Source organism: Pipistrellus hanaki (assembly GCF_964339955.1).
Source record: "Pipistrellus hanaki genome assembly, chromosome: 2".
Taxonomy (NCBI): Eukaryota; Metazoa; Chordata; class Mammalia; order Chiroptera; family Vespertilionidae; genus Pipistrellus; species Pipistrellus hanaki.
Genome location: NC_140504.1, coordinates 141,243,273 through 141,267,610, shown reverse-complemented (window position 1 = coordinate 141,267,610; position 24,338 = coordinate 141,243,273). Strand labels below are relative to the sequence as shown.

Genomic DNA, 24,338 nt, shown 5'->3' with positions numbered 1-24,338 from the left:
TTTTTAAAGATATTTCTTTTTTAGAAAAAAATATTTTAAAATATTTTTTAAAGATATTTCTTTTTTAGACAAAGAAACTACTTGAGAAAACAATGTCTTTAGGTAATTAAAATGCAGATAAAGAAAAAGGAAAATCTATCCATAAAAAGAAAACTAACCAAGAAACAAAGTATAGATGTCCATATGGAGGAATTTTGATAATTAGAACATTAAAATTATAATTATAATTGTAAATAATTTACAATAATAATTGTAAATAACAATGGGTAGAATTAGGTTCACAGCAAGTTTTCCTATTATAAAATATCAGAAATAGCCACATTAAAAATTTAGTTGGAAAATAATAGGTAGGTCTAATTTTAAATATTACTAAATTATCTTATTATTTTTTTAGTATTTTAATCATTCATATATATACTTTTTCCCTCTGGAAGTTTGAGTTTAATTCATAAGCCTCAGAGGACATGAGTACTATCTGGAGTCAGGGAGCAGGAAAATTATTTCCAATAGTTAAATGAACCTAAACAAGAGAATGAATTGCAGGATTTAAGTTTAGATTTATTGAAATAAACAAGTATAAAGGAAACTAGCCTAAATTAGACTAAGCTTTACAAAAATCTCTTCTAAGTAAACATTTCCACTTCAAATTATACATATTTAAAAACTAGCATTTATTTGTTAGCATATATTTTAATATTAGGGGGAGATTTTAGCATAAAATTCTGAAAGCAAGTGTTCTTAATTATAGTATTAAAACATCTTATAGAGGAATATTTATTTATTTATTTATTTATTTATTTTATTATTTTTTTTTTCATATTTTATTGATTTTTTTTGCCCCCCTCCCTCCCTCCCACATATCCCCTCCCTCCCCAGAGTTTTATGTCCATTGGTTGTACTTATATGCATGTATACAAGTCCTTCAGTTGATCTATTATATAGAGGAATATTTAATACTAGAGGCCCCATGCCTGAAATTCGTGCACTTGTGGGGGGGTGTCCCTCAGCCCAGCCTACACCCTCGCCAGTCTGGAACCCCTCATCGGACATCCCTCTCACAATCCAGGACTGCTGGTTCCCAACCACTTGCCTATCTGCCTGCCTGACTGCCCCTAACTGCTTCTGCCTGCCAGACTGATCACCCCTAACCACTCCCCTGCCAGCCTGATCAATGCCTAACTGTTCCACTGCTGGCCCAATTGCCCCTAACTGCCCTCCTCTGCAGGCCTGGTCCCCCCTATTGGCTCAGTCACCCCTAAATGCCCACACCTGCCAGCCCAGTCGCCCCCAACTGTCTTCTCCTGCTGGCCTGATCCCTCACAACTGCCCTCCCCTGCTGGCTAAATTGTGGTGGCCATCTTGTGACCACATGGGGGTGGCCATCTTGTGACCATTTGGGAGCACCATCTTGTGTGAGGGTGTGAGGGTGATATTTGCATATTACCTCTTTATTATATAGGATAGTAAATACATTTGTTTCTTACCTTTATGTTTCCAGACACTGAAGATATATCTATACTTATTATCTATATAATTTATATATAATTCCACATACAAAGCATCACTTTATCTGTTTTTTTAATATACTAATAAGTAACATATACAGCCATATGACAAAAATGCATACATTTTCATCTCTTCAAGAAACTATATCTGTTTGTACAGATCTTTTTCAAATCTTAGTAGTTTGATAAAAGATGTTCACAGCTTTGGTTTTAAGGCTTCCCACATTTCTGCTGTTTGCTGTTTGGCTACAGCATCTCCAGAGTAGTCAAGACAGTTTGCATTCCACATGCCAATGCCCCGTAAGCCCCAGGTTTGTATATATGCTGTCTTTAAAGAAATGCTCTTCGGATTATCATACCACACTTGATGAAAATGGCCAGCAGGATCCTATACAAATAAATGAAAGTGGAAATTTTAAGTATTCAGTGCAATAAGAGGGAAAACATTTCTAAATTTCATGGATTCAAAAAGGATACAATCCTACCTAATAAAAGAGTAATATGCAAATTAACCACCACTCACTACACCCACAAGCCACTCCCAACAGCCACGCCCACCAAACAGAGTGAGTATGCAAATTAACCTCAACTAAGATGGCTGCCACCACAGAGAGCAGGAGGGAGGCTTGGGTTTCCCCCACAATGGAGGGAGCCAAGCTTTTCACATATCCTGGCGGGTCCAGGCCTCCACTCAAGGGTACTAAGTTTCAATTATAGAAGATAAATCCCAAGAAAAATGATGCAACCACAGAGCTGGGAAGAGCAGGCTAGGGTTCCCATGATGACAGAGGAAGCTAAATTTTTCACCTGTCCTGGCAGACCTAGGCCTCCACTCCAGGCTACAAAGTTTCAATTGTAGAAGATAAATATATCCCAGATACTAGGGCCTCCACTTGGTCACCAGGGGGCATGGCCAGCCTGCAAACCACCACAGGCCCCTCGCCCAGGCCACCCCATGCTCCAAGGGAACCCCCTCCCTGATCTGGCAAACCAGCTGGCCCCCACCCATGCACCAGACCTCTATCCTATCTAGTAAATGAGTAATATGCAGATTGACCATCGCTCCAACACTCAAGATGGCTGCCCCCTTGTGGTCAAAGATCCTGCCCCCATGTGGACACATTATGGCCACCACAAATGGCCAGTGGGAGAGGGCAATTGGGGGGACCAGGCCTGCAAGGGAGGGCAGTTGGGGGCAATCAACCCTGCAGGGGAGGGCAGTTAGGGGTGTCCAGGCCAGTAGAGGAGGGAAGTTGGGGGCAAAGATAATGGCAGGGGGGCAGTTAGACATCAATCAGGCTGACAGGGCAATGGTAGGGGGTGATCAGGCTGGCAGGTGGAAGTGGTTAGGGGCAATCAGGAAGGCAGACAGGCGAGCAGTTGGGAACCAGCAGTCCTGGATTAGAGAGGGTGCAGGCTGGGCTGAGGGATACTACACCCCGCCCCATATCTCTCCCCCCCCACCACCATGCACGAATTTCATGCACTGGGCCTCTAGTGAAATAATAAAAATGTAAGGGCACAGCACCTTCTGGCACTATGATTGCATGGCTCTGTATGTGATACTTGGTAGATATCATTGCTTGTGGCATTTTTACAATGGCAGAGATTATACAAATAGGCCTCTAATAGCTTCCATTTAAGATCTTCTCATGCCCTAAGATTCCTTCTTTGCCCTGATCTGATGATTATCAACCAATATGTATATCTGAGTCACTTGTGGAGTTTTTAAAAGTACAAATTTCAGTTAATTTGTTTGACTGAATTAAAACCTTCCAGGACTAGTGCTCTGATATGTATTTGTTTGTTTTTGTTCTGTGTTCCTTTAGGTAATTGTGATATTCAGGCGAGGCTAAGGAGGGTCGCTGCTGTGGTTCTCTGATACCAGCTTATACACTTTTTTATATTCCCTACAGTTTCTAGAAGCATGCCTAGTTAGGACCTCAATGGCAATAGGCAAGGAAAGTAACTTCTTTTCTAAGTCTTACTGAATTGATCTAAGAGCCTGTAAGGTCTGGACTCCATGGGTGCCTTATGCACACATCTGACAAAAACCATAAACTAGAAAGTGGTCTTTTGCCCACCTTCTATCTTGTGAAGTCCTTCTCCCCATAACACCTGTCTCTAGCACTGACAGTCTTTCTCTCTTAGAAGGTATATCATTTATTAGATAAAGGAGAGAGAAAATGAGCAGATCTAGGCAAAAGGGTAAAGGAAGGGGGGAAATAGGAGGTAAAAATAGAATGACCTGTGGTTAAAAATAATTTACTGATTTTATATACATCTTGGGAAAATTTTAAAGGCAGTTTTCAACTAATGCTGATAACTTTTTTTTAAACAATATATTTTATTGATTTTTTTACAGGGAGGAAGGGAGAGGGAAAGAGAGTTAGAAACGTCAGTGAGAGAGAAACATTGATCAGCTGCCTCCTGCACACTTCCCACTGGGTATATGCCCACAACCAAGGTACATGCCCTTGACTGGAATCAAACCCGGGACCCTTGAGTCCACAGGTGTACGCTCTATCCACTGAGAAAAACTGGCTAGGGCACAATTATTTTTAAAAAAATAAATTTTAGGTAAAGGGAGGGAGGGAGGGAGACATCAATGTGAGAAACATGGACTGTTTCCTGCACACTCCCCAACCAGAGATCAAACCCACAACCTGAGTATGTGTCCTGACTGGAAATCAAACCCACAACCTTTTTGTGCACAAGATAACATTCCAACTGATTGAGCCACACTGGCCAGGACATGCACTGTAATTCTCAACCAGACTGTCCCTTTTCTTAGAGGTGCGGGAGGAGCTCAAGATTGGTTTATACATTTTTTAAAAATGATAGCACCAGGGAAATTAGAATTGTCTCCTAAAATAACTTCTTTGAAGGACAACAGTCACTGGTAAATAAATAAGCTATGGTATATTGAAGTATAATAGACTAACTACATACAAGCATGTCTTATACTATATCTTATATTCTGTACTTTCAGACATTTAGATCTAGTAACATTTGTAATTCACAATTAAAAGACAACTTGAAGAATTTGTACCTAAATATAGAAATATTTATTTTTGAAGATTTAGGAGCAAATCCAAATACCTTTGAATTTGCCATCATTCTAGCTAGTACTTTGAGCCTTTTTGACACTGTTAAGAAATTTCAAATGCCTCAAAATAGTGAAGAATCGCCGAAACCAATTTGGCTTAGTGGATAGAGTGTCAGTTTGCAGACTGAAAGGTCTCAGGTTGGATTCTGTTCAAGGGCATGTACATTGGTTGAGGGCACATCCCCAATGGGGGTGTGCAGGAGGCAGCTGGTCGATATCTCTCTCACCTATGTTTCTAGCTCTCTATCCCTCTCCCTTCCTCTCTATTAAAAAAAAAAAAAAAAACCACAATAAAATATATTTTAAAAAATAGTGAAGGATCAAAGGATGAAAAACTGAATGCATGTAGGAGTGATATATGCATGATTCAGGCATAAATGCTTTAAAAAATATTGAGTAGCAAGATGAAGCAGCTATTGCTGAGTAGCATAAGAAGGCAGGGATTCTCTTCAGTCACATCAGAAACTTGATTTTGGTTGCTGTTAATTTTACAATCAACAAAAAGAGGAACAAAAGCAGTATGACTAGATTGTTATCTAAAGTGGCATGGAATTAATGGTCTTCAAGGCTCTTCAGAATGTATTCTGAATTTTAAGATCTAAAAGAATGTGTCTTCTTATTCATTACAGAAAAAAATAAGACAGGGATTCAAAACACTACATCACAGCATCAACTATTATTCTGCATTACATATTTCTAAATTATGTGTAATTGGTTAATGCAGTCTTTACAAGACATATCCTTGAAACACTCTTCCCCCTCCATGTTCCTAAGAGTGTTAGGAACAAGGTTCTATGTTTTAAAAAATGACGTATGTACTGCAGCACTTCTCAAATCCTTTCTTATAATATACATTTTAAATCTCCAGGAGGGACATACAGTATGAATTGTTTTCCAAATTTATTTGGCCAGTGTGTGTGTGTGTGTGTGTGTGTGTGTGTGTGTGTGTGTGTGTGATGTGTGAAATATTAACAGTTTCTAGAACAAGGTTCTATAAATACTATTTGGCAAAGGCAAGGTTACAGTTTACCAAAGCTTAATTACTAGGTATGCACACTAGACTCTAAAGTTTAGAAAACTCTACAGTAAAGTTTTCTACATAGTCAATATATAGGCATGTATAGATATAAATCAATTATAATTTGTTAAATATGTATGTTTGCAATCATTTTTTTTTTATAAAAGGTTATCAGACCATTAGTTAAAAATAGATATTCTTACTGGAATTAATTTACATCATATCTTTTTAGGGCTTCTTTTACAGTAATAATCCAAAGTGAAGTCAAAGCTAGTACGTAGGTTTTTGAGGTATGAAAAGTTATTATGCTAAAGGTAAAGTATGAAAAATATAACTTTTCTTTGCCTCTTTGGTATTGCAATTCTTGTTTATTAAACACTACCTGACAGCATTGCTTATCATTCACTCCATTTCTTCAAGTCTCTGTAATATTTTTAGTTTCTAATTTTAACATTGTTTTTCATTGGTCTCATATCATATAGTTTGACTGTCAAGTAAATTTGAAATGATGTCATTTTCCATTGTAAAGTCCATGATGGCATTTCTTGTTCTCAGCCTCATTCCTTCCTGCATAGGAGCCTCTCAGTCTCTATCTACTTTGAAATGGAGGTTTCCAGTCTATTTTTTCCCAAAGCTTATTAGAAATCACAGTCTTCATACATATTTGTCAACTATTCAGGAAATCCTGTTTGTGATATGCATGTTTTTGTTATACCACCTACAATGACAAGTGGCCACTGTGACCATAACTTGAATTGCTCACCAGGGAAGTAAAGTTCCTGATTAAACAGATTCAAAGACAAGTTTACTACTAGAAACAGCAGTCAATATGTTGTACCTAAAAGAATACTGATAGAACTCTCCATATCAAACAGGTAATTATGAAAATATGCAATTATAAAGACTAATAGAAATAAATGCCTTTAACTTGTGCAAAGTCTTACTTTATAGTTATAATATGGAGACTTCTGATTTTCATCCCATAGGATTCCAGAAAGAGAACTCTTTACTTGCTTCATAATTATTTTATAGGGCACCTGACGTCCTGCAGCATCACTACATGGAGCTCCCCGGAAAGGGACTTTTGCAATGGTACAAACATGATCCTAGAAATGCAAAAATGTTCATGTTAGAAAGTATCACTTAAGTATATGTTAAGAATTAAATCAGAAAATATACTGAAAACTATTTATTAGAAAATATGTATATTATATAGATATTCTGATTATACAGTATGAAAATTAAATTTCATTATTAAATGAAAATATAGGACATTCAGAAACTTTCATGGGATTGAATATTTAAAAATAAAACCTTTCTTTTTTAGTCTCAAACTATATTTCAGAAATTCTAAAGTTTATATACTCTATATATAGAAGAGTTGGTAAATTCTAAATAGAGTATTATATATTATATATTATATATTATATATTACAGCAAGATCTAAAAATACTAAAGAAATTACATGAGAAATGAGTTCTTCTTACCTCTGATAGAGTCAGGCAGGTATAATCATAACCATACCAGGGAAGACCCATTACGAGTTTCTTAGGGTTAATGCCCATCTTGATGTAGTCATCATAAGCTAATCAAATAGGGACAGAAAAAGCATATTTTCCCCTTCATATATCTACTAATATATTTATTCAAGCCTTGCAGCATCTAAGTCTGTAAAACAGGTACATTTCTGCAAAAAACTAATACTGTACTATGGATCCCTTTCTGCCCAATGCTGAAAAATGTGTATTTCCACTAAGAGAAGTTCTAAAATTATGTAGAATGTTAAATAAATTTGCTACTTTTCATAACCTTTGAAGTTATAGTATATCATTCAATAGCCAAGAAAGGGGTGGGTTATGCATCATTTCTGAAACATATTTGATAATGAAACTTTTTTCTTTATTTTCTAAAGTTTTACATATGTCTCCGTTTTCCCCACTTCACACCACCCCCCTTCATCCCCAACCATTTCCACCCGGGGCAAGCCCCCACAGCCTCAGTGTCTGTGTCCATTAGTTATGCTAATATGCATGCATACAAGTCCTTTAGTTGCTCTTTAACCAACCCTGCCCTGCCATTTGTCTCTGGATATATTCTTATTCATCAAGATTATGAAACTTTTATTGATAGAGCACAGTTATCATCTCTTCCATGAAATACAGTTTGGAAAGATTATATTAAATAATTAATTTTTAATTATAACAGAATCAAATTATTTGTCAAATTGTTAATTATCTGTCCAAACAACTAGGGGTGCTAAAATGAGGCCAGGTTCTAAGGTTTTACCTATATATGAAAAAGAAATAATTTTTTTACTTCTTAACCAATCAACAAATCAGTGCCAACTATCTGAGAAAAATTTCACTTGAGTCCATAAGATAGTAAGCAACCTTTGATTCAATGGTTGATGGGATATAAACCAATTCAAACTTTGGAAAGGATAATGCATATGAATGACAGGTCAGAAATACTCTTACTTGGGATGCTATACAAGCATACCCTCCTTGTTGTACTTCAAAGATGTTGCTTATTTGGCAACCTGGTGACAGACTCTACACCCACAAAATGATTATGACTTCCTTTATTGCAATATTCACTTTATTGCTGAGGTCTAAAACCAAACCTATAATATCTCCTAGGTATGTATATAATTCATAATACAGCATGTACTAATAGTTAATGTCAAATGAGATAAAGCCAATCATATCCATCATGTGTAGAAAGTATTCACATCATAACTATCTTTGCTATTAAATTAAATTATTTAACATTGGTTATTTCAACAAAAAATACCTTGCTAAGTTCTAGAATAAAAAATATATTTTTTATGTAATTTTGAGAGAAGTGTGTTGACTTGAAGTTAAAACATTTGCTTGAGTTTCAACTATGTAATTCTTCATAGTTGTACAATCAAGATAACACCCTTAATCTCATGTGCAATAGATGATTAATAAATAACATACTTATTTAGAATATTTTTAGAAGAATTAAATGAAAATCTTAAAATTTTTTGTAAACTTTAAAGCTCTCCAAATTAACATTTTTCATGTTTCAAGAAAGCATGGAAAAGGTATACAAATGCCTTGGAAATACTAAAATAAGACTTAGTATTTGAGGTTATGGAATTAATATTAGCAGTAAATGATTATTTGGTATGTCTTACCAGTTATTGTCTGATTATAGGGAGCATTGGCTGCTGCAATACATTCTGACCAGATCTGACTTTGTTCATCGTAAGACATCACAAAGAGAAAGTCACAAGCATCTGCAATTCCAGTATAATTATAGCACCTTCTGTCTATGCACTTTGGAGACCAAGCTACATCAAAGGTTACCTGTGGAGAAACGCAAACCATTTTATATAACAGGATCAAATATGTATATTATGTTAGATGTTTTGTTGATTACATATTCTCATCTAATGCTAAGAAAACAGAACTGCTTTCAGATATGAATGTAGAGTCTAACACATAGGAAACTAGAAAAGTTCTAAGAAACATATATTTTTTTTGCCTACATGGATTGATCCAGACATATATTTGGACAATATTTTGGACACATATTTGGATAATGGACCTATATTTGCAACCAGACTTATTTGAACATATACAATTTCAGGAGCAATGAACTGTGTAAAAGGGAAGTTTTAACTCAAATGTCTTCAAAGGTTAGATTGGAAACTCAACAGATTGAAAGAAACAGGTATAATGGCAGTATGGTGTGATGGGAAAGCAATTGGAAAATAAAATCAGCACACTAAAATAATTAAATACAAAAGTTTCTTAAAAATTACCCAGGCTGCCTGATTGGTATTGCTCAATGGTTGAGCATTGACCTATGAACCAGGAGATCAGGGTTCGATTCCCAGTCAGAACACATACCCAGGTTATAGGTTTGATCCCCAGTAGGGAGTGTACAGGAAGCAGCCAATCAATTATTCTCTCTCATCATTGATGTTTCTATCTTTCCATCTCCCTTCCTCTCTGAAATCAATACAAATATGTATTATAATTATGCAGGATACATTGGTCAGTCATATATTGGTACAAGCTGACTGGCCTAGAAGTAGGAACCCCTGATTTACAATTACATTATTATGATGGGTTTATTCCAACATTACAGTTAAAGAATAGTGGTGTTTTATAGCTACAGGTAAAGATAACCAACCAGAAATGAATAAATCACTTAAATTGTCCAATTTTATGGAAATATTCCAATAAAACTTGAGTGATAAATTATCTTTCATTTTGAATGGTGAGCCAATCTTCTACAACAAGTCTGTTTGCCTTAACCAAGTATTAATAAGCCTTATATGTGTGCAAATATATTCTAAGGTTTCGTTAAAAGTTCTTATTTAGGCTCTCAGTAAACCCACTGATTCATTATTACAAATGATTGAGATACTTTAGTTAAAATTTTTATACTTTGGCCAATTTATTCTACTATTAATAATTTTAAGACTTTCTCAAAGTTCTCTCAATAATTCTCTGGATATTAACACTAAAGGAAGCTCTACAAAAAAACAAAAACAAACCTTATAGGTTATAAGGCAAAATTTTACTTCTTCGACCCTGCTTTATTGCTGCTTCCTATTATAAAATGGGAGCTATACTATTGTAAATATATTTCAAATACATTTTGTAAGTCTTTACCTCTCTCCTAAGCATTAATAGTATTTTCACCTGGATTTCATAGTTAACCTCATATTTTTGAGAAGGCAATATTAATATTTTAGACAAATCAAGACTTTGGTTCTAGTGTTGGCTCTGTATAACTAGGTCTGTGTAACTTAAAACATCTAAATCTGTGTTCCTACCTATAAATATAAGGATGTAGAGAGAACTCTTCAGGAGCATTTCTAGCTCTTCAATTCTCAGACCAAAATTCTGTAAAATCTCATATTTCCCCCAAAACAAATTTCTCCTTCCAGGCTCTATTTTTACCTCTCTTTCTTCTCTCTCCTCTCTCTCCCTCCCTCCCTCCCTCCCTTTCTCTTCTCCCTCCCTCTCCTCTCCTCTCCTCTCCTCTCCTCTCCTCTCCTCTCCTCCCCCCCCCCCTCTTTCTCTCTCTGTTCAACACTTGCTGAGTGTTAGGGTTATGCCATCATCCCAATCCAAATCCTATTATTGTATTATTGGGGTAGTCCTTACTGGTCTCCTTTTCTCCTCTAGAAATTTTATATACTGCTATACAATATTCTTCTCTAAGCACTTTCTACACATGTAACCTGTTACTTACAGAATAAAATGCATACTTTTAAGTCTGATATTCTTGACTTTCCACAATCTGGTCTATCTTGGCAACTGTCCTTACCACTAATCTACCTAATATGAATTTGACATAGAAGCCCAAATTGTTCAACTTGCCCCTCAAAGATGGAAATAGTTCTGCTGCTCAATCTCTTCCTCCTTGACCTCTCACTATAGCTTAATCAAGCACTAGCAAATAGGTTATTTTTTTTCACTCACCAATTCTAAATCTTACAATAAAAGCCTAAGTAGTGGTCACGCCATGATGCCCTCGGGCTGGGCTTGACACTGCGTGCACGGCATAGTGCCTGCCTGGGAGGCCTGCCTCCACGAGGTGAGGGAGGTGAGGCCTGCCTGGGGGGTCTCGCAGCGCCATGTGGTGAGGCCTGCCTGGGGGTCCTGCCACCTCCTGGCTCCTCGCAGCAAGGCCTGCTTGGGGGTCCAGAGAAGCTGTCCTGGGGGCCCACCTTCAGGCTCCACATGGTGCAGAGGCAGGAACCTGACTCCGGCCTACCTCTGTGGGGCAATCCATTAAGGAGCCCTGGATGGTTGGGTGGGGCCTACTTCTTTGGGGCAATCGATCGCCAGGCTCCCGCACTGTGACAGGCCACAGGCTGGGGGGGAGGGGGAGCCCCAAGTATACAAATTTTGTGTACCAGGCCCCTAGTTTATCAATAAAAGCAATGTAAAGAATCTGGGGAGCCCTGGCCAGTTTTGTTCAGTGGTTAGAACATTGGCTCTTAGACCAAAGGGTTAGGAGTTCGATTCCCAGTCAAAGGCATGTACCTCCTCCCTCCCTTCCACTCTGTCTAAAAGTCAGTGGAAAAACATATCTTTGGGTGATGATTACAAAAAAAAAAAACACTTAAAAACAACAACACCTGATTATTAAAGTAGATGAAACCATTAAAAAAAATGATGGTTAAGTCTTTGATAGCAAAGTATGTGAGGAGAGGAATCTGGTGGCCTGCATACCAGATATTTGCTATTCTTGGTATAAATTGTACTAATCTGAAAAGCTGATTTCCACACAGATCAATCCTTATATCATTTATTAATTTCTCAATAATTCTCAAATGCCCGTTGACCAAATGTACCAGAATCACCTTGTACAACTTGATAAAAAAAATAGTTCCTAGGCTCTATCCTAGATCTACTGAACCAATCATTGGGGATATTTTTAACAAGTACTCCCAGGTAATTCTGAGATAGGTTTAGAATTATTGGTTAATATTACATAAAACATAACGAAATATTTTTTACATACTATATATAAAACAAATATTTTCTAGTTAACTTAATTTTTAAAATTTTGAAAGGCAGGTATTCATTCATTCACTTGATAAACAATTTTTAAACATTGTGTTAGACATGTTCAAAGGAGATGGTCCCTGTCTTCAAAAAAGCACTGTCTAGGCCTAACATTCTTTTTAGTTTTGTTGAGGTATAATTGACAAATAACATTGTAGTATATTTAGTGTACAACATGATGATTTGATATGCATATATATTATCACAAGTATTCTACTATCAAGTAACTAACACATCCATCACCTCACATATTTGCTTTATTGATGATAGCATTTAAGTTCCACTTTATAAGCAACTTTCATTTATACAATACTAGAGGCCTAGTGCACAAAATTCGTGCACTGGAGCGGGGGATCCTCAGGAGGACCTGTGCCCTCTCTGAGTCTGGGAGCCCTTGGGGGATGTCTGCCTGCCAGCTTACCGGTAGGTCCACTTCCCGGCAGTCAGACATCCCTCTCAAATCCAGGAACCTTGCTCCTTAACACCCACCTGCTCACTGCTCCTGAAAGCTCGGCTAGCACTGCCTGGCAGATGGGAGAGGCTTCCACCACCACCGCTACAATCGCCAGCTGTGAGCCCGGCTTCTGGCTGAGCAGCGCTCCCCTAGTGGGAGCTCACTGACCACCAGGGGACAGCTCCTGCATTGAGTGTCTGTCCCCTGGTGGTCTGTGCACATCATACTGACTGGTCATTCTGGTCACTCCACCGTAATAGTCGCTTAGGCTTTTATTATCGAGAAGATGGCATCATCAACTATAGTCAACATGTTATATACCCTGTTGCCCCCAAAATAAGACAACGTCTTATATTTTTTCTCCCAAAGTTGAGATAGGTCTGATTTTCAGGGGATGTCTTATCTTTCCATGCGCTAGGTCTTATTTTCGGAGGATGTCTTATTTTCGGGGAAACACGGTAGTAATCCCCAGACTTTATTCACCTTATATATGGAAGTTTACACCTTAAAAAAAACCCAAAACATTTTATTGATTTTCTTACAGAGAGGAAGGGAGAGGGATAGAGAGTTCGAAACATTGATGAGAGAGAAATACCAATCAGCTGCCTCCTACACACCCCCTCCTAGAGATGTGCCTACAACCAAGGTACATGCCCTTGACAAGAATTGAACTTGGGACCCTTGAGTTCGCAAGCCGATGCTCTAGCCACTGAGCCAAACCAATTAGGGCAGTTTATACCCTTTTATCAGACTCTTCTTATTCCTCCCAGACCTTAGCAACCACCTACTCTCGGTTTCTGAGTTCAAATTGTTTCTTTAAGATTCCACACCTAAGTGATATCATGCAGTAATTGCCTGTATCTGTCTGGCATATTTCCCTGAGCAGAATTCAATTCAGGTTATTCAAGTAGTGTCACTAATTGCAACATTTCCTTCCTTTTTCCTTTTTGAGGAGAAACATCAAATTGCTGTTCCACCATCTATGCATTCATTGGTTGATTCTCAAATACACCCTGTTGGGGACACAACCTGCAACCCCGGTGCATCTGGCGGATGCTCCAACCAACTTGGTACCTGGCTAAGGCTTTCCTTCTTTTTAAAATCTGGATAATATTTCTCTCTCTCTGTAATCATATTTTCTTATCCATTTATCTGTTGACACTTAAGCTATTTTCATCTTTGCTCTTATGAATAATGCTGCAATAAACATGGGAGTACAGCTATTTCTTTGAGAGAGTGTCTTTGTTTTAATTTCTTGAGAAACTAATTTTTTGTGGTGGTTGTATCAGTTTGCATTCCTACCAATAAATAACAAGGTTGTATGTTTATTGGAATTTATCCATTTCTTCTAAGTTATCTAATTTGTTGGTATATAATTATTCATAGTAGATTCTTATGACCCTTAGGATGTCTGCTTTATCAGTTGTAATGCCTCTTCTTTCATTACTAATTTTCATTATATAGAGATCTTTTTTTAGTCTAACTAAAAGGTTGTCAATTTCATCCTTCAGAACACCTCAGCTTTTAGTTTCATTAATTTTTTCTATTGTCTTTATAGTCTATTTCATTTATTTCCACTCTGATAATTATTTCCTTCTTCTACTAACTTTGAGCTTCATTCGTCCTTTTTCTAGTTTTTTTGAAGTGTAAAGTTGGGTTATGAGAGGGCTTTCTTCTTAATGTAGGCATTTATCAGATTAAACTTCCCTCTTAGAATTGCTTTTGCTGCATCCCATGATTTTTAGCATGTTGTATTCTCTTTCATTTGTCTCAAGATGCTTTTATTTCTGTTTTGATTTCTTCTTTGACCATTGGTTGTCCAGTAGCATACTGTTTAATTTGTGAATTTTCCAGTTTTCTTCTTGTAAGCATAAAGAAGTCTTTTCTATCAAGGTTATAATTTACATATTAACTTCCCTCATCTCCTGGCAGATAGTTAACAATCTAATAAGTAACCAGACTGGCAAACATTCCTGAAGAAGAAATAGTTTGTCCCATTCCCCAACAGACATCCCATCTTCTTCCTTATTGTGCTGCTTTTCTCAGATAAGACATACAAGCTAGAATGTGAAGCCACGCCTCTCAGCCAATCCGGGTAGGATGTACTGACCCCTCAGGGAAAGAATAAAAGGAGAGCAGAATCCTCACTGTGTGCACCTGCCCTCCACGTTGCTGGTGCATTGCACCCTACTGCGCAGAAGTAAACTTGCCTTGCCTATCCGCTTTCCTGGGTTTGTCTCATTTCCGCAACAACGTTGACAAGCGTTTCTAACATTCTTATGATTGATTTCTAGTTTCACACCATTGTGGTCAGAAAAGATACTTGATAAAATTTCAGTCCTCTAAACATTTTAAGATGCGTTTTGTGGCTTAACATATGCTCTCTCCTGGAAAATGTTGCATGTGCACTTGAGAAGATGTGTATTTTGTTGCTGTTGGATGGAATATTCTGCTATATCTGTTAGGTCACTTTCCTCTAATACAGTTATTTTTAACCAGTGTACGCAAGAATTTTTAAAACATGCAACACCTGATTATTTAGTCAGTGGCACTGACCTCTTTTCCCCTAGATTGCCAAATAAAAAATGACAACAGCCAACACAACAATAGCCTTCTAGCATGAATGCCCTGTCTTGAACCATAAATATATAGATCATATTATATAGCTGCATCTGATTGGTTAGTTCTTGGTACCAGAAATCCTTATATACAAATATAGGCACCTGATTTTTTTAAAAGTCACTTTGGAACAAAAAGGGTAGATAATTACTATAATTTTTTTTAACAAATCAATCAAAATTATACCTGTTTTTCTGTCAGATTGGCAAAAATCTATTTTTTGGTGTGCTACAGAGTTTTAGTAGTTAGTTTATGTGTGCCATGAGATGAAAAGGGCTGGAAATTGCTGCTGTAACATGTAGTTATTGAAGTCTCCCTAGTGATTGTCTGCATAACTTATCTGTTACTAGAGCTAGCTAAATATTGATGGGGAAGGAAGCAAAGGGGGAGACATTGTTGAGCATATTCAGCTGGGAAGCAGAGGCCTGTTTGCCTCACCAGGGAGCTATAGCTTCACACTCCCCACCAGGAGCCACCAGTCCATTGCCCAAAGATCCCTGGGGAAAGGGATAGAGCAAAGGGGAAGTAAAAACGTGGGCAATAAAATCAAAATGGCGCAGTGGAAGGTGTTCAGCCACAGAAGCTTGTTAGTCTGGAAAAAAGATCATTGACTAGGGGTGGACCCCAATACAAGCCCGAGAAAGTTTGGGAAGCTAATTGGTTATTTTGTTAGTTTCTTAAATATATTTTTATTGATTTCAGAAAGGGAGAGAGAGAGAGAGAGAGAGAGAGAGAGAGAGAGAGAGAGAGAGAGAGAGTTAGAAACATCAATGATGAGAGAGAATCATCGTTTGGCTGCCTCCTGCATGCCCCACACTGGTTATTAAGCCCACAACCCAGGCATGTGCCCTGACCCAGAATCAACTGGGACCTCTGGGTTCATAGGTCAATACTCAATCACTGAACCACACCAGCCAGGCTAATTGATTATTTTGAATAAGTTTCTGGTTCCTCCCAAGCCTAAGAATACATAATTTCAGATGAACAAAGAAGTTCTCTCTCTCCCTCAGTGACATGCACTTGTCCGATTCATTCTTGTTCTCCCCCGCCTGGATACAAATGACCAAGCAGATCTAGTTGCCATCTGGCCTGAGGCAGACTATGCAGGCTCCCAAGGATTATGAAACAGGAACTCAGTATTTGGCTTTTCCTTTGGCCCTGCTGAAGACATGGTTGGACTTTTTCAATGGTGGGATGAAGGGAGATTGGACATGGGAAGCCAGGAGGAGAACTCTTTTAAAATTGCACCACAAATAAACCATGACATCACAATTTCTGACATGTGGATCTTTGAAATGATTTTTCTCAAGATCCCATGAAAGAGTCGTTTTCTCACTGACAACATATCCATTGCTTAAATTGGAGTCGTTTTCTCACTGACAACATATTCACTAGAAGTCCCCTATTATTATAGAACTAGAGGCCCAATGCAAGAAATTTGTGCACGAGCAGGCCTTCCTTCCCCCAGCTGTCAGCACCGGCTTCCTTCTGGCACCCGGGACCCGGGTTCCCTCACTGCCCCCGGCTTCATCCGGAAGGTCATTAAGAAGGACATCCGGTCTAATTAGCATATTACACTTTTATTATTATAGATTGCTGTCTATTGCTTCCTTCAAATATGTTAGCATTTGCTTGATATATCTGGGTGCTCCAATGTTGGATGCATAAATATTTATAACATATTTTGGTCCATTTGATGTGTCTCATAAGTTCCTTAAGCTATCTGCAGTCTTTTTCATCCTTTTTTCTTTTTTACTGCTTTAATTACATGTAATTCTCTACCTTTATGTTTATTGATCCTTTCTTCTGCTTGGTAGTTTTTTATTGAACCTTTCTGTTGAATCTTTTAGTTCTGTTATTGTTATTCTTCATTTCTATGATTTCTGTTTAGTACTTTTTAATATTTTCTATCTCTTTGTTGAAATTCTCATTTTGTTTAGACATTGCTCTCCTGATTCAGTGAGCCATGTTATGACTATTAGTTTGAGTTCACTATGGAGTAAATCACTTACCTCACTTTCATTAAAGTCTTTTTTATAATGTTTGACCTTGTTATTTTGTTTGGGGACTGGGGAGGTTTGCAGTCAGCAACTTTATGCAGTCAAACCCAAAAAAAGACAAGGACAGTGATCAGCAAACCACGGCTTGCGAGCCACATGCGACTCTTTGGCCCCTTGAGTGTTTTAACACCACTTCTTTAAAATAGACTAGCCCAGGCAGAAAACCGACTCTGCGCATGGGCCATGAAGTTTCAATTGCACTGTACATGCGCACCCGCACATGGTATTTTGTGGAAGAGCCGCACTCAAGGGGCCAAAGAGCCGCATGTGGCTCCTGAGCCGCCATTTGCCGACCACTGAACTAGAAGACACATTGTTTTTTTTGCCTGCTCTTTCTGAGCTGAGCCCTATGGGGGAGGAGGAGGAAAATACCCATTACAAGTGCTCAAGTGCCTTGGGAACCTCTTCTTTGTTAGCTACCCTCCTCTGGCATTCAGAGCTAGGCTTGGGGGGCCATCCCTCAGGTGGGAGCCTTAAAAATTGGTGCATTCCAAACCCTTCCTTCCTCAGAGAGAAGCTGCAGTTTGGGTCCCCTCCCTATTAAATGGTGCTGTGTCAGGAGTGGGGTTTATGGCAAGAGTGTGTCTCACCCTTTCCTAATCATTTCAATGTTATTTTCTCAGTTGCTAGATATGTAGGCACTCAGTTAGGTCCTGGACATCTCTCTGAGGAAATTGTTCCCTTTGCAGTTGTACATTTCATGTGTCCATTTCAGGTGGAAAATTCAGGAGTTTCCTGTTTTCATTTGGTCTAGTCTAGAATCTCCAAGCCTAGTAGTTCTTAACTATAATCACCTGTGAAACTCTTTAAAAAAAAAAAAAAAAAGGACTCTGGGCTCACTTAAACTGTGTGAATAGTAATCCCTGGGAGTGAGTTCCAGTGTGTATATGTGTGTGTGTGTTTATGACTAGGTTTGAGAATTACTAATCTGGGGCCACATTATCCTTTGTTACCCATACACTGCCTGGCAAAATGCCCTGTGCTATGATTTGCTCTAATCACACTCATGATGACAGAGGGGAAGCACTCTGCCTTTTGTCATATCTCTGACTGATTCTATGGAGTCAGTCCTTTGAGCCTTAATGGGCCTTGGGTGCTTTACAAAGTGATTCAGTCAGTGGAGCAGCTGAAGTACCTCTACACTAAGGCAGGAGCTGTCTGTGTCCTGCACAGGAGAAAGCAGAGCCTAACCAACAGCCCTTCCTGATTCTTTCTGATCCCTTTGCCTAGCTAATATTTCTATTCCTGCTGCAAGGTTAGAAGATGGTGCAAACCATGTTGTAACTTGATGTACATAGAGAACAGACTTACCATCTTAAAATTCTGTAAAACTTTTAAAATTGCATGCATATAAGCATAACCAATGGACACAAAACACGGGGGTGAGGGCATGTATGGGAGTGGGGTGGAGGTGGCCAATGGTAAGATATGTACACATATAATACCTTAATAAAAAAATGAAAAATAAAATAAAATAAAACCCCCAAAGTTCCAGAATATTTCTTAGGATATAAATGCTGAACTTTTTTCTACTCAATTACTACAAAATGGATTCTATTAATTATACCTTCATGCATACATCTTAATAAGGAAATTTATGGATTCCAAAAAAAAAAAAATCAAAGGAATTTTTACCTGTGATCCCTCAATTTCACGATGGAAAGTATCTGTAGTTTCTTTGACCAAAGCAGTTAAGGCATCATATTCAGGGGATAAAAAATTAACTTCTTGCTCTATGTCTATATTAATTCCATCCATATATTGTGTTTTGGCCAAATTAACTTGTTGAGCTATCCAGGATGTTCTGAAATGAGGATTAATGATATCCTTTAAGGACACATCTCCTGTGAAATCAATACACACATTTTGTTCATATATGCTTTTCACAGTCTAATGACATTTACTTCACAACCCCATTCCAAAGAGATCAAACTGTCCTTTAAACATCTAATTATTTTGGAACTCTAAGCTCCCAATTTAAGTCTTCCAAATAAATAAATAATATACTAAAGTAATAAAAAGTTATTACTCATTCATCTCCAAAGTAACTGTTATGAATAATTAATAAAATCATTCTCAAAGTAGAAGCAGAAATTGTGGACCGTGACTAGCTAAGGTCATCATGCTAAATAGGGGTCACATTTTTCTCAAAATGATGCAGTGGTTTATTTAATTCCTTAATAATATTTGTATTTGTGAAATGAATTACATAGTATGTAAGAGTTTAAGATGCTAAAAAAATATGCCCAATGAACATGAAAAGGGAATTTTTTGGAAAGTAGGAATAGGAAATGATGCATGTAAACTTACCAATTGTCTGGACACTTCTGGTAAAAATTGGCACTCACCTTTCAGCACTACTCTGGCTCCTTTTGAATGAGCATAGCACATAAGTTCTGAGTCATATTTTCCAAAAAGTGCCACAGTTGTAATCTGTGACCAGTCATAAGATGTCCAAGTTTTGTCACCAACATCAAACACAAAGACCTGTCAGGACAACAGGGATAAGCAAGTGCCATCAATTAAGCTCAGAAGAGTGGCATGCCAACATTAAACATCAAACATATGCTAGGCACTGGGGGCACTGAAAGTACAAGAGTGAAAAAGACATCAGGTCAGGGTCTCCATATAATCGGTGGCAGGGGAATTCTGCCAGCCTGGAAAGTACAATAGCTAGGAGGAGATAATAGCAAGTGTCAAGGCCTAGAGGCAGAGAGAGCTTGGTGGTTGTGTAACTAAATACTGAGTATGACTCTCACCTAGAATTTGTTTGTTGTTGTTGTTGTTGTTTTTGTTTTGTTTTGTTTTGTTTTTTGGGGTGTTTGTTTTACTTCTGATCTCCAGAACTGTTGCGGGGGGAGGGAGTGTTGTTTTAAGACACAGAGTTTGTGTTAATTTGTTATAGTGACAATAAGAAACTAATACATTTAAACCACATTTTTGCTATAGAATTGTTATAAAATTGAGTTAAACATTTCAGGGGAAAAAAAATTAGAGTTTTCTTAAAGTCCCTCATATTAGACAAATTAGAAGAGCAGAGAAGTGAAACTGTCCTGTTGATGAACGATGATGTGTCACTTAGAATTGAGATTGCGACAGCAGGGACAAACCAGAGTGGCAGGAAGGATTAAATCATAAAAGACCTTGAAAGCCCTCTTGAGAAATTAGTATTTTATCCTGAGGGAGAGCGTTTAAAGGAGAAGTCTCACATTTATACTTTAGGTCTTCATTTATGTATGCAATTTCAGAAAATCCCTTCAGCTGAAGCGGAAATGGATTCAAGAGAGGCTAAAACTGGAGGCAGAATGACAATAGGGAAGCTGTTGGAAGAATATAGGCAGGAGATGTTAGTGACCTCAACTAATGCTGTGGAGCAGCAAAGGTGAGATTAATAAACAGATCTGAAAGATCCTAAGGAAGCAAAATTTACAGAACCTTGTGATTATTTGAATGATTAAGGCAAGAGAAAAAGAGGAGGTTGATAACCCTCAAGTTTCTGGCTGTTGTAGGTGGAGCCATAGATACTGCATTTCTTTCTAAAACAAACACCCCCCCCCAAAAAAAAATATATATATATATATGAAGGGAGAAGGAGAGAGAGATAGAAACATCAATAATGAGAATAATTGATCAGCTACCTCCTGCATGTCACCCACTGGGGATCAGTCCCAAAACTAGGGCACATGCCCAGACTGAGAATTACACCAGGACCTCCTGGTTCATAAATCAATGCTCAACCACTGAGCCATACTAGCCAGGTCATACTGCAATTCTATGAATGATTTTTAGGGCACCTGACTTCTTAGAATAGTACTCAAGTTAAATTCTGAAGTAGATGATGTTATGTTTCTCCAGTATTTTTACCCCACAGATAATTCCAGAAGCATAGAAGGCTCACTGATTACTATTACTTTATCCCAAATAAGGTGTTAATTGATTCAGCAAATACTTACTAAATTCCATCCAGTAAGGTATAGGAAGAGCATATTGCTAGGCATTAGTGACAAAGGGGTTAAAAAGAAAGAACAGGTCCTTTATTTAAGTACAATTGTGGTAAGGGCTACATGGAAATGCCGAAGCCCATGGTAGCATATAAAGGGACCTGCTTCCCTACTTGGGCAGGAAAATTTCACTGAGGACTACCCACTTAGGAAAGGACTGAAACCTGGGGAATGATCTAGATAGAATGGAGGAGACATACCTATGGACAAAAAAAAAAAAAAAAAGCATTCTCAGCAGAGGAAAGAAAAGAGTGCAAAGGTTTCAATCCCTCAAGAGAATTTGGAATTTATGGAACCAAAAGAAAGTCAATGTGGCTAGAACACAAGATCCTGTAAGTATACGGAATCAGATGGATCTAGTAAGGTGGCAAGATCAAGTAAAGCTTTGGAGACCAGGAGGATTTTGTATTTTATCCTGAGATCAGTGGGAAACCATTAAAGTATCTTAAGCAGGGGTGGGGCCTAAGATGTGCATCCTATCTAATAAAGAGGGAATATGCTAATTGACCATCACTCTGTCGCAAAGATGGCAACACCCAGAGCCAATAAGGAGGGCATATGCTACTTGACTGTCCTGCCCTCAAAGATGGTGGTGCCCACAGCCAATAAGGTGGGAGTATGCTAATTGACTGTCACGCCCTCAAAGATGGCGGCACCAACAGCCACAAGATGGCGGTGCCCATTCCTCTCAGCCCCTTGGGGGGCAGGCGCATGGCAAGGCTGGGCCTGTCTCCAGGTGGGCCTGGCCGCTCCATGCACTTGCCTCTGGAGCCCCTCAGTCTCCTCAGCCCCCCAGCTGCTCAGGGCCGGCTTGAGGTGCAGGCTAGCCTCAAATGGAGCTGCCCAGCCGCCCAGGGCCACCCAAGGCTTAGGTAACCAGAGCCAGGCAAGGCTTGTGCTGCCGGCAGTGGCAGCAGTAGAGATATGATGGGGTGTTGCCTTCTCCTGATCGCTGGGTCACCTCCTGTCCCTGAGGGCTCCTAGACTGTGAGAGGGGTCAGGCAGGGCTGAGGGGACCGCCCCTTCAATAAATGAACTTTCATGCACCTAGTACAGAATAAGAGAGAGGAAGAGAAGGATATCCTATCCTATATAATAAAAGCCCTCTCCCTTCCTCTCTGACATCAATAAAAACATATTCAAAAAATAAAAAATGTAAAATTGAACAGCTCATTGTTTTTAGATTCATATATCCATCACAAAACTTAACCCTTTGATTCTGATAATTAAAATCGAATTTGTTAAAAAAAAAAAAATACTGAAGGCTTGTGATATAATAAAAATCCTAAAAAAAAAGAAGAAAAAGAAAAAAAAAAAGATAGCTGGATGAACCAATTGAAAATGCAAGGAGAAAAAGCTAAGTAGTCTAGTCTTGGGGTTTGAAAAACATAGAAAAGATCAGTAAAGAAAAAGACTATTTAACGTGAACATAAAAATGAACACAATTTTAATGTGCTTGCATAATTGGTTTTCCAAATGCTCACAGACACTGGTATTGTTGCTACAACAAGTCTTTCCGATGATAGGTTTCCATACCAGGTTCTCCATCAGTAACACGTTCACCACTTTTATTTTTTCTCCTAAACAATGTATAGGTGTTTGTTTTTATTGGCATTGAGCTGTCACAGCCTCAAACTTAACCTGCTAGACTAAGAACCGGCAATGGCCCCTACGTTACAAAACAATGCTCTCTGAACTAAGCCTTCCCACCGCTCTGATGTCCACTTCCCTGTGCAGTCATCAAACTCCAGGCCATCAGGTTGTTTTCAGGTTGCCTCTGAAACAGTCTGATTAAAGTTGTCAAAGGCCTTACAAATGGTTAGGTGAGTAGAAGGAAAATTCACTGAAAGACCTAGTTTTACTCCCCTTCCTTGGTGGGTTTTGAGGTGCCTAAAGGAAAGGGGTGGTTGGTAGAGGAAAGAAAGGTAAGTAAAACGTTCTGCTCTCCAATGCACTGCTGGAGTGCAGAGATTCAAACTGAACCCTCATATTCCCTCCCCACTACCCCCGCCCCCTCTCTCTCTCCTTCGTTCTTGGTTCTTGTTAATCCTCACCTGAGGATATTTTTTCTATTGATTCTGAGGGAGAGTGGAAGAAAGAGGGAAAGAGAGAGAACATCTAAGTGAGAGAAGCACACACTGATCGGTTGCCTCCTGCACGGCCCCCTCCCCCTCCCCCCATGGGCTGGGGAGAAGCCTGCAACCAAGGTGCTCGCCCTTGGCCAGAACTGAACCAGGACCCTGGGTCCCCAGGCCGATGATCTGTCCACTGGACCCAACAGGTGAGGTTTGAATCCTCATTCTCTTGAAAACCACGGGGTCTTGCTGTATAGCGAACGTCTCATTATCCTAGCTCCTGGCTTGCAAGCCCTGCAAGCGACACAGCCGGATAATGAAAAGAGCTGGTGTTTGGATTCAGGTCTGGGTTTGCATACTTGCTGTGAGACGTGGAAGGAATTACTCAATCTCCCTGAGCTTCCTCATCTAAAAGATGAAGGAAATCCAGAACTAGAAAGGTCCTGGCAAGTCAGTGGTCCGATTGCTTTCAGCTCCCGCACCACCTCTCTTTAGGGCTCAGTTCCATCTAACGTCTCTCGGAGAGCGGAGGACCGGACCCCGAGGGGCAGGCGAGGGGCGCCTACCTCGAAGTCCGGGCGGCGGCGGACGGGCTGGCACAGCGCCGGGTCCCGGCACGGGCAGTCCGCCCCGGCCCCGAGCGGCCGCAGCAGCAGCAGCAGCCACAGCAGCGGGGCGATCCCGGGGGCGCTGCTCCGCGGGCGGCCCAGGGGGCGCGGGAGGCAGCGCGACGCTCTGGACATGCCGGTGGGTCACCGCCCAGAGGGTTTCTGGTGCCAGGCCGGGGGACGGGGCCTGCAGCGAGCTTCAGGCGGGGCGGGCGGGGCTCCAGGTGGGCGGGGCTCCCGGTGGGAAGGGGCGGGGCGGGGCGGGGCTGGGTGCCTGGGCAGCATGGAGTAGGAAGGCCGCTGTGAAAGGTGAGCCAGTGTCCCTGGTC

The 24,338-nt window shown here is 39.3% G+C and overlaps 3 protein-coding genes across 5 annotated transcripts in view; 2 read left to right on the top strand and 1 right to left on the bottom strand.

Annotated features, from left to right (window-relative positions):
- SPATA1 (spermatogenesis associated 1) overlaps positions 1-6,564 on the top strand; it is a 38,516-nt gene extending 31,952 nt beyond the window's left edge. Inside the window, exon 8 of the mRNA XM_084874450.1 lies at positions 6,188-6,564. The gene's annotated coding sequence lies outside the window, so the exon portion shown is untranslated. The remainder of the gene's footprint in view (positions 1-6,187) is intronic.
- Positions 1-24,338, top strand: part of DNASE2B (deoxyribonuclease 2 beta) — a 684,289-nt gene that overhangs the window by 113,415 nt on the left and 546,536 nt on the right. The window lies entirely within an intron of this gene.
- CTBS (chitobiase) lies at positions 1,562-24,230 on the bottom strand. Its single transcript, XM_084874440.1, has 7 exons — positions 23,968-24,230; positions 19,674-19,812; positions 18,961-19,169; positions 8,796-8,967; positions 7,120-7,217; positions 6,577-6,738; positions 1,562-1,893 (listed from the first exon to the last, which is right to left on the bottom strand). The coding sequence occupies exons 1-7, from the start codon at positions 24,142-24,144 to the stop codon at positions 1,702-1,704; spliced, it is 1,149 nt and encodes a 382-aa protein (XP_084730566.1). The 5' UTR covers positions 24,145-24,230; the 3' UTR covers positions 1,562-1,701.

Excerpts from the sequence above, each read along its gene's own strand:
- CTBS (XM_084874440.1), bottom strand. The coding sequence starts at position 24,144 with ATGTCCAGAGCGTCGCGCTGCCTCCCGCGCCCCCTGGGCCGCCCGCGG. Across the intron at positions 19,170-19,673 it reads AGCCAGAGTAGTGCTGAAAG|GAGATGTGTCCTTAAAGGAT; the intron begins GTGAGTGCCAAT and ends TTGATTTCACAG. Across the intron at positions 7,218-8,795 it reads CTATAATCAGACAATAACTG|CTTATGATGACTACATCAAG; the intron begins GTAAGACATACC and ends CTATTTGATTAG.